Source organism: Scatophagus argus, chromosome 4 (assembly GCF_020382885.2).
Source record: "Scatophagus argus isolate fScaArg1 chromosome 4, fScaArg1.pri, whole genome shotgun sequence".
NCBI lineage: Eukaryota > Metazoa > Chordata > Actinopteri > Scatophagidae > Scatophagus > Scatophagus argus.
Genome location: NC_058496.1, coordinates 4,627,985 through 4,645,136, shown reverse-complemented (window position 1 = coordinate 4,645,136; position 17,152 = coordinate 4,627,985). Strand labels below are relative to the sequence as shown.

Sequence of the window (17,152 nt, the reverse complement as noted above, 5' to 3'; positions counted from 1 at the left end):
AACAGTAAGCTTTATCAGATTACTGGGTCTGAGGTCTCTTTCAAACCTCTCTTTGCCATCTTGATTTTGTGCAGCTGTGCAGACTCTTTAATCATACGCTATCTTTTTTCACTCGCCCTCCCCTCCTCTCCACCCTTCTTCTCGTTGCCCCTCCTCCCTTAACATATGTTAATTGGCTGCTTTCTGTGACAAATTACGAGCGCTTTCTTTGATGAGGTCGGGTTGTGATGGTGCTGGGAGTGGAGTACAGTGGAACTGCCAGCCCCTCGCTGGTTCCCCCTTAACCACTCCAAAAAGAAGCGCGGCACCCAGCCGATGACTAATGAGAGGCTTGAACTGGGTCTGGCCCGGCTCTGGCCTTGGTGGGGCCACTCCCCTAAACAGAGGCTGATCTGTAGGTACCGTATGCCACAACACACCCTTCACAATCCATACAACCTTGTGCCTCATGCACCCCACCACCGGCTCATCTCTGGGAAATGTAAAAGAGTAGTTCAGGCAATGTGCTGAAAAAGATTCTTATGTCATTTTTCATGATAAAGAATGGAAAAGGTTTCATTACAGGCAACGTCGCTCTCAAGTTTACATTGCGTGTGTGTGTGTGTGTGTGTGTGTGTCTGTGGTGAAGAGAAAGTGCCTGGAAACATTATACCAGCCTTGCTTAAACAAACACTAACAGAGGAACAATCTCTGTTTAATGATGCGCAGCGTCAACAGGGAAACAATGCTCACCAATAATCAGCACAATCAGCTTGCGGTAACCAGAAAAAAAAGGAGTGAACCTGACATCATCCCAGCTTCTTTTTATTTTTTTCTTTTTAAGTGTTGGGTGGGGTGGTGGATGGCAAATTATGACTCTGTCTCCCTTCAAACTGTCCCACTGTTTCCTTTTGCTCAGTCTGTCTCTCTACCTCTGTTTCTCCTTTATTCTGTTTTACAATCCCCCCCCCCCCTCTCTGTCTCTCTCTCTCTACTCTACGATCTAGGTTACTCGGTTTCCTAGCAGAGCACAGGGACCAGAGGAAGAAAAAAAAAAACAGAAGGTCGAATCTATGAAGGACATCCTTGTTGAAGTGTGCAACCTTCTACTTCTCTGCAAATTACCCTCACGCTGTGCATAGACTCAAAGCAGCGTTGTGGCTCTCACTTCAGCTCAGCAAGGCTGCGACCATGACACATAATACTGCTGAGTGTCACAGCGGCAGGGAGAGGCAGAGTTCTGCACAGTGTTAACTGTTCACAATGCGTAGTTTTTGATTTTTTTTTCTTCAATTGGCCTTTTACGACACAAACATGTGCCCTGTGCAATACAGTGTGCTGGTAATTAGTGTCTTGATTGATTTTTACATTACAAGTTGAGGACTTCAGCGCACTTAACAGTCGGGAGGAAGAGGAGTGTTGAGCAGTTACAGTGATTGTTATGGTCACAGCTTCAAAAACAATCACGTAATAGTATCATTGTGGAATCCAAAGTTGCTGATAAAGCAATGCAAGGGAAAATAGTAAATTCCACAACTTCCCCGTAGATCCGCCCGTTCCCATATGCTGACTTAGTTACAACAAACAACCAAAAAAGGAAATCATTTTATCTGCCTCTTTCTATCAGCAAGCATGCAAAACAGATAATGACCCATAAGCAGGCACGCATTTCCATACCCACCTTGTTGGCAGATGCATACACACACACACACACACACACACACACACACTTACACACATTTGTGCCAAAGAGTGTGACAAAATGAAGCCGGTGAAGAAAAAGGAAGTGCGCCAGCATCTCATGTTAGCATGAGGTTTAGCCATGTTAGCATTAGCCTGCGGGCCTTAATTGAGGCCAGGAGGGAGCATTTAATAATTGCTGTCAGAAGATCAAATTTAATTCTCCTCTCTTCACAGCCACCACTGCTGTAGGGTAGAGTGAAACAAATTGTCATCAGAGATTTCTAAATGAACAAAGCTTTTAATTAGGGTGATTAGAATGCTGTGGCGAAGAGAAAGAGTAAGGGGTGTAGGGACGGGTGGGTGTGATGAAATCATCAGCGCATCAGCCATGATGTCTGGTGTTGATACAGTGTGCGTTGGAGGGGTGGCGGCATGTTAGTTGGGGCACACGACTACTGAGAAGTTTGCAGTGCTTGAACATGAGTAAGTAAGTGTGGCCCGTGTAACAACGAGCCCTTAGCGTCAGTTTCAAACCTCTGACATAAACACGCACACACGTACACACATTCTCTGCCCTTCTCCCCCCCACTGGAGAATATTGCTAACATCCTGAGACATTGTCATACTCGGCAGGGAACATAATTGGGTGAATATGTCAGTGCTTTGTGTTCTTAGTGACATGACTCCCGGCTGTTCCTGTGGGGGGGCTGGGTAGACTCATTGAAGGGTTTATACAGTAATCCCACTGAATTGTTCATTACGGTGTTGCTTTATTTATTTATTTTTCGCTTTTTGTTTTATGAACATAACAGACAAGCGGGGAATAAGTCACCTGTGCACCTAAACGTACAATGTGATCATTCATGTACGTGTGTGTGTGTGTGTGTGTGTTCATTTTCTGTTCCCGTCCCTTCGGTGTCAGCAGTTGGTTACACCTGGGTCCTGTGGTGCACGGGGCAACATGTGAATTGAGACAGTGGTTTGTGCTCGCTGGAAAACATGACCTGCGGCAAAGCTTTGTAAGTGACTTTACAGTGACTGGAAAGAGAGAGAGGGTGAGAAACAGAGAGAGAGAGAAAGGGAGAGGAAGAAGTGAAAGAAACAGCAGCAGTGTTGATAAAATGAAACTTATGTGTTAGTTATTTAAGTTTAAACATCCGATGTGTGTATCACCACAATCTGCACCACTTCCACGTTCAAAACCACGTCAATACCTCTCTTTTGTTTCCTCTTAAGTCCATCTTCATTGTGTTTCCACCTTGGACTGTGTCACCTCTATTACACTGATTACATTTTTTTCTCTGTCTTGTTTTTCTATCTCTTTTTGGTACTTGAATGTGTCCTTTGCCAATTCTTAGGCTCATGCCATGGAAAGACTGAATGCATCAAACTGGTGATTCATTCTAGCCTTTCCGGGGCCTCTCCGTATTGTGGCTCGGCTATGCTTCTGCTTTTTCTTCGCTTCTCCTTTTCTCTGATACCATGTTTTTTTTTTCCAGCTTGGCAGATGGATGTGCGTGTGTCAGGCTGGTCACTGCGGCCCTCTAGTTATTTGTTTATAGCTAGAGGGCTGGCCACTGGCACAACACAAAGCTGCTGACAATGGACAAGGAATACCTTTTTAACCCTGACAGCTACTCTTCCTCCCTGTCCCGTCTGTTTAGCTTTGCCTCGCTTTCATGCGTGCCCTCTTGCTCGTCTGCCATTGGCCGAGCAGCTGTGGCTTTACAGTCACTGGCCCCCATTCAAAGAGCACGGTTGACGCATTGTGTCAAGTAATTTTGTCCTTGGGGAAGTCAGCAATGGACTACGGAAAAATGGCTCTCACCTGTCTCCATACTGGCTCTGACGGATGGTTACACGTCTCCATTGCGGCTCTGATGGCCCAAGGCCCCTGTTTGCTGGTGCTGAGTGAGATGTGCAGCTGCCCAAATGAAGGCCAGGGCTGTGTGCTCTCGCTTGCCTTCATTTCTACCCAATTGTTACTACCTGATGCTGTTATACTACAGTCAGCAAAGCCCTTCATAATCATTACAATATCTAAATCTAAAAACACAAACCTGGATTAACAATATTAAATTTATTAACAAATGTCTTTCCAGATAAGATAAGATAAGATTAATGGGCAGTATTTTTTCTATGAAAATGTAGCTGTAATCAGATAGTAGAGAGTAGAAATTAGAAAAGCTCCAATTTTTGAACAACTCAATTTAATGTTGTAAGCTGTTTGTGTTTCAGTTCATAACGAAAAAAAAATACCTCACAAACTGTGCATACTGCATACATTAAGTATCTAAAAGTTTTATATGTTTGCACGTTGCAATTTTCATTAAAAGCTGACATGATTCCTTTAGGTACATCAGCCAAAGTATTGAATGAATTGGTACTAAGAACAAATGCTGATATTAATTTCTACAAAATATCTGTTTCCTCGCTGAAGATTTTCAGTACATTTATTTTTCTGCTTATGATAAGAGTTCCCTCACGAGCATGCAGGTGCTTGGCCATATAAAGCAGGACGTTTTGTGGAACTCACTATGAGGCCTAAAGTGTTTTGTTTTCAGACAGCATGTGGCTTCTGTTTATTTGCACTCATCGTCTACTGCTGGCGATTGGATTTTGATCCTCAACTTATGCTCTGCGAGTGATTTAGGGAAAGAAGCACCTTTAGCAACTCCGATTGTCCGTGCTTGCCGATGTCACATCCTACTGCTGAGCCGTCTGTCTCTCTCTCTCTCTGTCGCTCTTTTTCCTTCTCTATGGGTTTCCTGTCTTTCTGTCCTCCAAGACCCTGGGGCAGAGCTGTTGGATTGAATGATAAGAGGGGAAACAGGGCTGGCAGTCTCATTAGTACAAAAAAATCAATTAAGTTTCAAGTTTAAGTATGAAGTTTTAAGTTGAGAAACTGGTTGAACAGGGGTTGGCGAGAAATTGAGAGCTCATCTTGTAGCACTTGAGCTGCTACTTATAACAATATAGTTGGATTCAAAATGTCAGTCACACTTATGAGTGCTTGACAGAGTGAGTAAAACTTGTGCCAAACACAGGCTATTGGCTCAGTTTCCTCCTCATCAATAGACAGGTGTCTCAGTTCAAAGGCACATAGGGATTGAAAATAGAATACATGTGAAACTGTCTCTGTCTCACTAATGATCCAACTAAATCATGAGCTAATAGAGGGAGACAGGTGAAGACATATCCTCCAACACACACATAAGAACACGTACACACTACAGCCTCTCAAATTTAAGTTTAGCTAGAGCGCTCACTGGTACAAAAAAGAAAAAAAAAAAGAAAAAGGAATGAACACATTATAAGATGATCCACTGCTATCACTCTAATCCCCAGATGTACATGTTGCTAATCTCTTTAGCCGCTAACATGTTAAATTAGCCCTAATATCTGCTGAGATTCAGAGCCACAGAGGCCCACCTACACATGGGCTACCGCCCAGGTTTAGGTCACTCTTCTCCACCAGCACTCGAAAAGATACAGACATTAGAGTGGGGGTGGGGGCGGTGGGTTGAGGGAAGTAGCAGTGATAGCCATTCGTCACCCTGCCTATCTCACTCTGACAGATGGGTAGTGCGGCGTGCCACATAGAGGAGTCACTGCCTGTAATGACATTAGAGGCACAATGAGACCTGATACACATTTTTTTCTGTTCCCATCCTGCCTGGCCATCGACTCGCTCCTTTGCTTGATCCTTCCCCTCCTCTCATTTCTCCTGGTATGTCTCCATCCATCCTGACAGGAGATAAAGTGCTGCGTACCACTATTTCCAAATAAAGCACAAACACACATAAACACATGAGCAAACACATCCACATTTATACCGGCAATGGAGAAAAGAAAGAAACCCTCGAAAATCTACAAAAAAGAAAGAAAAACTTTAATGTTTTTGAGGAAAAAAATCTTCCACAAGATGCTCAAGCAAAAACGGAGCACTGAGAGTGTGTACTGACACTGAGATTGTATTTGGAAAACCATATTAAAGCGCTTATTTTTTCATCCTCCTCTTCAAGGAAATGGGAGTTTATTTAAAAAGAGAGCGTGTTTATTTAATGTACCATACACCTCCTAAAAGGTTTACTTACTGCAGTGTAATATGTTATTTCAAATCCTCACAACCACATTTCCTAGGAGGATAGGGGATACTGGTGTTATACTGTATACACACACACACACACACACACACATATATATATATATATATATATATATATATATAATTTTTTTTTTTTCAAGACACATGCTATTACCAAATGTGTTGCAGATGTACCATGAGCTGAGGCTGTGCTGTCGAGCAGGGGTTTCTTGGAAAAACATTTGCCAATCCTGTCATGATAAATCTTGCCCAATTTGCTATAACGTGTAGAATTAAGGTTCAAGAACATCAACATCAGCAAAACTGTACAGTGTTGCATTCTCAGATGTATCAGTTTCATTTTATGTCACAAATTCTCTGAATGCAGAAACATTCTGATAGATAATTCGGTGCAACTTTTGTTCTTGGAACTGGCATTCGTGTACATTTCTTCTTCCCTGTCCTCATTTGCAAACAAAAATCTGCAGCTGTCTTTCAAAGTGACGAATTAGTCCAGAGTATGAGGCAAATTTCCTTTTTTTAAATTTCCTTCTTTTCTTATTTTGTCACCCTCTTGATTCAGAGGAGTTGTCTCTGGTGCATGTCCTCGATAACAAAGCCACATTAACAAGCACCCTACAGACCCTCTATTAGAATGTGAAAAAGCACCGTGTGCTGTATATTAGTTTTTAGTGACTAAACACTTGGGAGAGAGGCGACCTAGAATCAAGCCTTGTGGTGCACTGAGTGTATATGTTCTCATCGTCCTCTCAGCTCCACTTCTGAGACATGTTGAGAGAGAGAGAAAATGCTCATTAGATCTATGTGCTGAATTGCTGCTCCCTCTCCATCTCTCCCATCCTCCCCCAACCTTCATCCCTCTCTCTCTCTCTCTCTCTCTCTCTCTCTCTCTCTCTTCGTCCGTCTGCTTAACAGATGGGAGGGTCGTGGATACAGCTCTTCCCCTCCCCCTGGAGAGACATGGTGCCTGTTCAAAAAGATCTCTCTTTATGCTTGATTCCATTTACCTCTCTTCTCTCCATTTCTCTGTCTCCTCTCTCCTTCTCTTGCATTGTTACCTCTCCAACTCAAAGTACGAAGAGCTGGGGCCCCCAATATAAAGCAAGCAGAGGAGCAACCGTTGTCCTTCCGTATGTTCGGCCTAGCATGCTCCCTGACCTTAGCAGCCTCCCGCTCCAACCTCCATCCAGTTACCGGGCTAGTGTGAATGCAGACATACCATTAGTCAGACTCTGCAAAGAAGATATAGAAACTCTTCTGTGTATTCTTCGTTTTACGCAGCTCGTTCCCCCTCTCCCTATGCCTTACGTTGAGATAAGTAAATTGACTTAGTCTGTACAAGCTTTTTAGTTCTTTCTTCTGTCTCGTGTTGTGTGCCTTCATCATCCTTCTTGGTTCTTTCTCACCTTGTTTGCCCTCTCAAGGTCAGGTGTCAATGTCAGTCCCCTGTGAAAAATTCCAGCTGAGGATTACTGTCCTGTGCTGCTTGACCATGTTCACTAAACAGTGCTTGTTTCCTACATTTCACTGTCTTGGCGTCATGAGGCTAAATTGGATTGAGTGATTCAGTGGTAATCTGTTAAGTGATGCTCTATTTGCCACGAGGAAAGGAGATGGAAGGAGAGGGAAGGGAGCCCGATGAGGAGGTGGGTACTCGCTCTTATCCAGGAGCTGCCTGGCACTCATATGGGATGGGGGCGGGTGTGAGGAAAAGTGGGGGGTGGTGGCGAGAGAGGTAGGAGAAAATTGGGGAGAGAGCGAAGGAAACTTGTGTTGATGTGTAGGAGGAGGTAGAGGAGGCAATAGTGAGAAGGGATGGGAAGGGGGGGGGCGGGTGGCTAAGGCAGGGAGGCACTGACACAGGGCTAAGCAGCAGCGCCTCACTTCAGGGAGTGTTGGCTGGTGCTGGGAGCCGAAAGCAAGGATTAAATGTTCAGGACATGGGCTTAGTCTTAGCGTTTATGTTACGTAAGGCCTAAGGTGTTGCCCCAGTGGTTGTTGACATTGAGAGGTTCAGCTCTACTCAGTGGGCTGTAGGAGGAACAAGGAGGAGGTGGAGGCCAGGAGGCAGGGATCACAGAGGTAACGCCTCCTTGTTTGGAGCGATGCCCGGGCTGGGTAGTGTTGAGTACAAAGACTGGGAGGGGATGATGCTGTCAGCCTGTGATTGAGGTACGCCGGCTTGATTGATATCCTTGTCTGGCTGTCTTGTGCCAAGCGCCTTGGTGTTGGCTTGTAATCCTAGTTTGTCTGACAACATCCTTCTTTGTTTTCTTCCTGAGGGCAGCTCTTTGTTTTTCTGTCTGTGGATGGGTGTGTTTGCGCAGAGCAGTGCTAAAATGTTTTGGATAGCCTCTTCAGAGCTGCCACAGAGTTATTTTAGATTTTGTTATTATTATGATGGTGCAGTCCGGCTGTTGTCCTAACTGCCAAATGATGCATTTATGTTTGTATCTCATTTCTTCCATAAGTGGGCGTCTTCCAAACCATCAGCTCAGGAAGTTTTTTGTCGTGTATTTCATCATTGTTCATATTGTATTGTTTCACTTTGTTTTCCATTTTCATGTGATGGAGGTTTTTTGGTAGAGATTAATATATATAATAATCAGTGACATGTAATTTAAAAATTTTATTTATTTTCTGAATCCATGTTATGCATATGGACTCTGAAGGTACACACCATCATGCTAGCCCTAATTAAACTAAACACTAAGGTACAACAGATCTTGAAGTAATCCGGCTGGTAGGCCACATTCTGTGTTCTCTGCTGTAAATGAAAAGATCTACAACATTGTACTACTGCTACAGGCCCTGGCCTGTCACTAAGAGCTACGATATCCCTGATGTTTCATTATGAACGTCCTACTCTCTTGAACAAAGAGGTCAAGTGCATAGCAATGTGCTGCGCTCACCTCAGAAGTTTAGAGCTTTTCTTGTGCTTTCTCATGCATGTTAGTCAATAAATACATGGATTCAGGTTAGGGGGAGATTTAAAAAAAAAGAGAAAGAAGAGGAAAGGAAGTGCATTACAATGTGCATGTGCAAAGGAGAGAATATGAGAGACGGAGGAAGAGAGCAAGGGTGTATGAGAGAAGACAGAGAGAGAGAGAGTGATAGAGAGAGAGACTGAGACTGACATGTCTTTTGGTGAAGCGGTGTCGTCTTCCACATCAATGTCTGATGCTTGTGCTGCCAGGTGCCGGAAATCTGGTTCAGAAAGGAGAGAAGAGAGAAGAAGGGGAAAGTAGAGAAAAAAAGGCAGGGTAGATGGAGGATTTTTTTTTATGTGACGGCGCTGACAGCTCCCCTGCATTGCACTGAGCTTAAATAATGGGATGCTCATTTGCATAACGAGGGACGTTATCACCTCTACTGTCAAAAGAAAACACAACAACAGTTCTTCTGCTCCTCCCAGAGATAGATTGGGTTGGCCTACTTTAGCACTCTGGAGAGATGCACTGGAGCTCTGGCTTAGCCAAACTCACACAGGAACTCACACACACACACACACTTGCACACTCACACACACATGCGAGCACACATGGACATACAGTCGCTCACTCACGCAAACTTTTTGGAGCGCAGCTTTCTTCTTCACACATGCAGTCCAGCTCATCAGCTGCTGGCCTCCACTCCTCAAAGACACACATTGAGCTGTGCACACACAAGCAAATGCGCAAGTGCATTTATTCAGATGTTCCTCAGATGCACTCACTGACATGCAATGGCTCCAGCAGGGTTAAGTTGGTGATAGATTTTTTTCTCTTTTTATTTGATTTCTTTCTCTTAGAAATGTCCGTCCACCATATTTCAAAACATCACTCTTGTTCCTTCTTTTTCTTCTTTTGTTTTTTGCCCTTTTTTTTTTTTTTACCAGAACATGGTAAGACTCTTCTTTTACATCTGTATTCCATCCTGTGATTTTATGTCTGCCATTTTGGAGATGAGTTGCAGATATAGTAGAAAAACTGTGTCTGGCAGTTTCACTGTCAATACAATGCAGTTCGTGGGAAGAAACAAAATGTATTTCTCAGTCTGGAGGTAATGTTACAGTGTGTGTGATTAGAGCGTTTAAGTTAGCGGCACTTCCAAAACACTGTCAAACTCTCTGTGAACGAAGCGAGATCCTGACAGCGCTGTCTCCTCTCATAGTCGGTGCCTGGAAAAAAAAAATGCAAAAACTGATTTGCATGATATCGACAGTGAAAAACACAGCGGTTCTCACAACATTGTTGACAGATTCTTTGTCTTTCTTCACCCTCCCTTGTGGCTGCCATGATGCCACTTTTATTATTTTTTTTCCCTCAGTATTTTGCCATATTTCATTTCATTTAATGCTCATGCTCTCCTCCCCCTCCCCCTGTTTCTTTCTTGCAGGTACGGATGCTGGAATCTTTGAGTTGATTGGAACAAATAGAAATCAGAAAAAAGACAGATAAAGAAAGAGCAGAAGAGAGAAGAGAAAGAAGAAGAAAGGAGAGAGTGAAGAAAGCATAAAGTTCTTCAGAAAGAGGAGAGAAAGAAAGAGACGGGGACGATGGGGAGGAAAAAGATTCAGATCACGCGGATTATGGATGAACGCAACAGACAGGTAAGTCCCTGGGGGACGGCAGGATGGATGAGTATGAGGGTGGCGAAGAGGAGGGGTGGAGGGGGGAAGGAAGGAGAAACACCCTACACCCCACATAGCCCTCAACAATGAAGGTCTTTTGGGAGTCTGGGCAATATGTGAACTGGGCGACAGAGAAGCGTGTGCGGGGATATTGCTTTGGGGGGAAGAGTTCCATTGGCGCTTAATGGCAGGTTTGTTTCCCCTCAGTCTAACAAACAAGTGTGAGGGCACCAGGAGGAGTTTTTCCATAAAGGGATTTGCATGAGAACATTTGTGATTCTCAAAAACCATTCTGCATATCACAGCCCACGCTGAGGGCTGCGGCCTACACACAACTGTAGCACCCTTCACACACCCAAACTCTCACACAATGCCACCCAGTTTAGCTCACTGACAGTGGAATATTACCGGGAAGAGGGTGGTAGTACCGGAGAGGCAGGGTTGGGAGAAAACATAAACAAACAAACAGAGATGGGATGGTCGAAAGTGACACACTGGGCTGGGCTAGCAGAGTGGAGATGAAGGGCTGCCTGGGAGACAAACACTGAATCAGTATTTTTCTTGAGCTAAATCAGTAACGGCAGAACTGCTGTAGCTTTTTCCTACATAGCACGGGCGATACAGTTTTTGGACAATAATAGTTAAATAAGAAAGCTAACATTGGAATTCATACAGGACAGCTGGCACTACTTGAGTGAGATGTAATAAACTGTGGACGGCATGATTCAAGCAGACTCTACCGTCTGTGGCAGGAAATAGATAGAGACAGAGCTTTCTTACTGCCCTCAAGGCCCACAATTGATCACTTCCTGTGGCACGACTGACCACTGACACTTTGTCAGCTTCCTGGCAGCCCAATTGGATCCATACGCTGCTAATGTGGCCCCCAGATCACAGGTCAAACACGCACACACCTTGTCTGAACACAGACCCATTTCATTGCTTTTGCCACGACTTTATCGTCTGACACAATGATATCCACAATGATATTGCAAAACCATTTCGCACAGCGCGCTTTATCAAACGCAGTCATTTGTGGCCAGAGTAAAGTGACATAAAGAGCCTCGAGGAATCAATTGTTCAATACTGGAGGGGTAATTGAAGCCGACTGTGAACCTCATCGTGACTCATCTCAATAACTACAAGTAGCAAGAGGTTAGTAAGAATGTGAGATGATCTGAGATAAAGAAAACAAAAAGTCCACTAATCATGATATTACTGTTTGTGATACTTCATTGTACTCATCTCGAAAACCTTAGAGCCCTTAGAGTCACACCTGGAGCACAAATTGGAGAGAGCAAGACATATACAAAACAGTATGCATCTATGTGCTATGAATGCTGTGCGCTTTGATTTATGTATTTGTTGCTGAAAGAGAGACAAGCTCAAAAAGAGAGAGAGGGAGAGAGACAGAGGAAGAGCAAGGAGGAGGTCACAGAGTTTTACATGAGGACTAAAGCTATCGTGTTGCAGCAGCACCCACACTTCCTTCTTACTGTTATCTCAGCCCTTCTCTCTCATCCCACCTTAGACGGGGCCCGCCAGTTACACCAGGCACTCCGGCTCCTGCGGATAAGGAGGGAAAGAGGGAGACAGGAAGGACACCTGAGGGGAATCGATGCCTGAGATATCCGGGCTTTACTTACAGGGAGAGGAGGAGGGAGGAGAGGAGTGAGAGGGTTCAGGGAAAGGAAAATCAATATATCACTGGATTTGATTGTTGTGATCTCTAAAATGATAGATTACTTAATATGGTTTGTTTAAGTTGCTGTTAATTCCTACTGATATGATGTCATCAAGTCATGTGGAAAACACCACACCGCACTGAGAAAATATGGCATTCAGTGTCATTCAACCCTCGGCCTAGATAAATGACGTCACTGCATTTTGCAGAGGCGGACATCACAAGACAGGGACAGAGACAGAGGCAGACACAGAAACTTAAATTTTCTTCTTGAAAGAAAAAACGGAAGCTTTGATTTGCATTTTTTCACTTCCTTTTTAAGGAAATGTCCCAGAGCCCAAGCCAAATAAACATCAGAGGAATTTGTGTAGTGTTGCTTTCAACCTCGCATTCTTTACATACTTTTCTGAAAAGATTTTCTGTGGTCTTTGCATTTAAAAACTTGATTTTGTTTTTTATGGCTTGTATAAAATACACAGAATACAGAAGTAGTTGGTGACATAATATGAATATCCAATAAAGTTACAATTTCTGTTTCTGTCCAGCATAACAATACAAAGCTATTCTAAGAAATCGCCTGGTTCTTGCATGTTTGCATGCACGCTAAATACTGCAGTCGTCTTTGGAGTGGCACCACTCTGTGTGGCTGTCAACGCTACCTTGCCACCTACAGGGCTACACTGCCTCCCCACCCCTGCCCTCCCTGCAGCAGTGGTATCATAGTGGGCACAGGGCCTGGCTCTCTCTGGGCGGCCACTTTGGGCTGCCACCCCCAGGCCCCGAAACACTTCCCCAGAGCAGGGGCAGAAGGGCCAGGCCTCCCTGGCGTTGACTGGCTGCCCGGAGCTCTGGACAGTGGGCGGCAGTGTGTGAGCCCTGGCTCCAAGCCCCCTGACCACTCAGACCCTCTCCCAGCCCCGGGCACATGAAAGAGCCCCCTGTGCCATAAACTCATGGGCTGCACACAGAGAGCAGACTCTCTCGCCCCAGCTAACACACACACCCACACACACAGATAGGCACACAAACCCACAGTACAAGATATGCACACAGGTGTGTGTATATGCGTACACACACTGGCATAAATTTGAGACATAGCAGATCATACACTCAGACACATACTTAGATGGTGTATTTAGTGTCTTGTTTAAGCAGCACAGACAAATGCATGCTTGTAAACACATGTACCTATCTAAAACACATGCATCTCTCTGGAGTCGGTCTTGGAGATCGACTAATTTACTGCAATTGGCTCTAATTAGTGTTACCTCTCCAGCCAGTACACGCAGTGGGCTTAATTTAGGATGACTTGTTTGTGCGAAGCTGTGTGCGTGTGTGTGTGTGTGTGTGTGTGTGTGTGTGTGGGACATTTGGTTTCCAAACGGGAAGGGACCCAGGGCCAAAGGTTAAACATGGTTCAGGTCATCAGTGACAGGAAGTAAAACAACAGGATCTCCCAACTCCCACAAACAACAGTCACACTAACACATACTTGGCTGCAAGAAGATTTAACAGAATTCTTTTATGTCTTCTTGCGTGTGCCGCTTCTTTTTCTCTCTTCCGCGTTAACTGCAGCGCTGCGGCTGAAATAAGGGGTCTTTTTGTTTCTGCGACAAAGCATTCATCTCTCCAATCAACAGCACTGGGGTGAGAAAATGTGCAAGTGAAATTAACAGCAGGAAAATAATGAGGCCCACAGGGTAGCTACTCACCCCTGCACCCCTCCTCTAATTCCCTGTTTCCCACCTTCTACCATCTCCTTCTTTTTCCACAGCAAGTGGCACTCCTCTCCGTCATATGTTCGGCGCTACAAGACCTCACCTGAAAAGGGCTCACTAAGCTCTCACCTTCTCCCTGCTGTATTTTTATTCTCTTTTGCCTTCTCAACTTGTTTCTTGTTCCGTTCCTCATTCACATGTTCTTCACATGGTTCATTTTGCACTCTCACCTCACTCTCTAATTTTCACTCACCAGAAACTAAGTCTTGATAGTTTGTCTGGCTTCCTCTCTTTTCTCTCCTTTGTCCGCCGCAGTGCTTATTATGTTGCTCTTTTAATTTAAAAAGAAAAAATCTGCTTATTTGTAAGAGCGGATTTTAAGCATTTAAAAGAAGATTAAACTGTGAAATTCTATGAAAAATTTCTAATTCAAAAGTATGGGTAAAAAATAGATCAGATTATAAAAAATACATGCATACAGACTGGGTATAAACAATTTATTGCTTTTTTTGCTTTTATAGAAATTACTTAGCACATAATCTGCAGCTCATTTACATCTTCTTTCCGTATTTCTTTTCCCTTATTACTACCAGACGTCTGAGCTGTGCTTGTAATAACAAGACTCCATTTATGGAGAACTGGGGTTAATAGGGTCTTCTTGCAGCAGAAATCACTAAAACAATTAGTCGCGTAGGGACATACAATCTGTGTGAGAATCACTTTAAACCAGTCAACTCCTATTTTTGTTTTTTTGTTTTTATTTTGTGAAAAATGGTAAAAAGTGAAAACAGTATGTCTTAAGTATAAAATGGCAGCCTGGGGCAAAAGTTTATTCACCTCAGATGAATGACAACAAAGTTATTTTTGTCATTCCTGCCACTAAATTGGGGTTTGTAATGTAACATCCACTTTTTCCTTCGTCAGTGGGTATATCCTTTTTCAGTTGTGGTTTTTCAGCATAAGCAGGAGCATACAGAGACGGAACCTCACCAGCTATTGCAGTGCTGTCCTGAAATGTAATTACAAGCTCTGGTAAGAAGAACAGTCTGAAGTGGCAACTACAATTGGCATAATTAAGACACCACTCAATCAGTTCTACAGGTTAGCTTTTAACAACTCAGAGTGGACACCTTCGATTCAGAAACTGAATGAAGAAATGTTTTGAGTCGGCCGCCTCCTCCTGTTCCTGCTGTATAATGAAGGCGCACTGAAAAAGATGATAAGTGACATTTTGAAGAGAGAGAAGAGCATAGCATATATTAGAGGTGAGACAAAGCCTCTTTTGTCGTAATGCCCCTCTTAACAGCTTCTTTGGCTGTGAGGCAGAGTTCAGGCCCAGGTCTTGGGCTCCTCTTATTCCTTTTGCGTAAGCTTGTGTCTTCCTGCTTGGCCCCTGACAATGGGATAAGTGTTTGTCTCAAGACCAATCGTGCTGCTCTGTAGCTGACTGACATTAATGTGTGTGTGTGTGTGTGTGTGTGTGTCCCTGCATGGCCATGTTTGGTTTGCTAACCAGCAGTTTTTGGTGCCTGTCTCTCCACTCCTCCTCTTCCTCCACCTCCTCCTCCCCCAGGGAAGCAGGCAGGAGGTGGGAAGCAGAAGCGAAGCCATTGTGAAGGGGAAGCCACTGGCCTCTTCCTGTTATGAGAGGAAATGCATACAAATGTGCTTCCTGTGCGTCCACCCCCTCTCTTCTCCCTCCTTCTCCTCCTCCTCCTCCTCCCTCCACTCTTTTTCTCTCCCCTGTCACCCATGTGGCAGACAATCAGCAACTATCCCTCCTTTCTTTCTGGCCCTATCTTTATGCTGGGCGTTTCTTTCTGCTTTTCTTTTTTCTTGCCAGAGGAAATACAACTGATTATTTCAGTTCATATTTTAATTGTCTTTATATTCATTTTCCAGTGGTAGCATACATATAATTACATTTAAACACACCGATAGAGAATGAATAAAAAGAAAAAAGAAAAAAAGGACAAGTAATAATAAAAATAAAATGTATGAAATAGAGGGATATGCTCTGACAATGTGATGGTGACATGTTTAGGTGTTTTACAGGGGTGTGTGTCTGAATGCATCTGTGTGCAAGTGACTGAATCTCTCTTGGGATGGGGTTGTGGAGGAGGATAGGGGTGAACAAATCAGGCTTATGTGTCACTGTGTGAGTGAGTTCTCGTTATGTTCCACTGTAACTGAGACTAATACCAGATAACTACATGTATATAAGCAGGTATTTGGTCTCCCTCCCAAAGTAAAAGAAAGATCCCAAAATCTGAAGGGAAACTGCGCTGTGTCTAATGTTTGAGAGGGTTAAGCTGTTGTTGTGAAATGTATTTAAATTTGGTTTAATGTAGAAATTTAGTTAAGTTAGTATTGACAGTGTTTCCAAATTCCAAATATATTCAAGGCAGCTTTATGACATTCAAGCCAAAATTCCTTTTTTTATCTTTTTGTTGTTGTCGTAGATGCAGCACAAGAATACATTGTGCCGAGTTTTGATCATATCCTTATAAACATATTTTTTAATCTTTTTAAGAGATGTATGTGTGTTAAGTTGAGAATATAAGCCTTTAACCACTTCACAAGAACACACAGACTCCCAGTTTTAGACACACACAATGACAGTTTTAAAGTTAAATGTCTCATTATGCCACGACGGTTCACAAAATTTTCCTGTGTGTTTGTGTGTTTATGTTTATGTTTGTTTGTGTGTGTGTGTGTGTGTGTGCGTGTGTGTGAAGATAGGTTTCACACCATGGTTACCAATTTACTGTGAAAAGACACAGTTGGGTTCACGCTCACACACTTAGACTGCTCTCTTTTACCAGAACATACAGTTACAAATGCGCTGTAACGTCGTGCTCTCTGTTATTAACATAGTGGTGTGTCTAACAGCACCCACTGACCAAAGAAACAAAATTACGCCCGCACTGACATACGCGTGGCTTGCACTGTTGTTTTTTTTTAGTTGAACAACAAAGACTGAGGCCTCATTCAGTGAAACAAATAGATACTGTTCAACTTAATCCAAAGGCCATGCAACATCTGAATTAAAGGAGCACAAAAAAACAAAACACAAAAGTAGATATGTGCACAATACTATTTAGTTCCCTTAGAAATAATTGCACACAGTAAAACTTTTAATGTCACATTACTCTAATATTTTATTATTTTATGAACCTTGACTAATGGCCAGCTATCTGTAAATGTTTGTAGATCAGATGTGCATGTATTCCATGTATTTTGAGTTAAATATCTTAGTACAGAGCAGTTCTGGTCCTCAAATGCGGGTCTAGTGCGCTTCTTTACAGCTGCTGCGTGGGCTGAGAGCTGTTCTGAGCTTGCACAGGAAAAGGCTAGTGATGACATCA

The 17,152-nt window shown here is 43.5% G+C and overlaps 1 protein-coding gene across 18 annotated transcripts in view; it reads left to right on the top strand.

The window, feature by feature from the left end:
- The window catches only part of mef2cb (myocyte enhancer factor 2cb), an 80,172-nt gene that overhangs the window by 23,712 nt on the left and 39,308 nt on the right, over positions 1-17,152 (top strand). For all 18 annotated transcript variants that reach the window (XM_046386991.1, XM_046387006.1, XM_046386996.1 and 15 more), the window contains one exon: positions 10,148-10,361. In XM_046386991.1, the coding sequence (XP_046242947.1) occupies positions 10,308-10,361 (54 nt within the window). In that variant the 5' untranslated portion in view covers positions 10,148-10,307. The remainder of the gene's footprint in view (positions 1-10,147; positions 10,362-17,152) is intronic.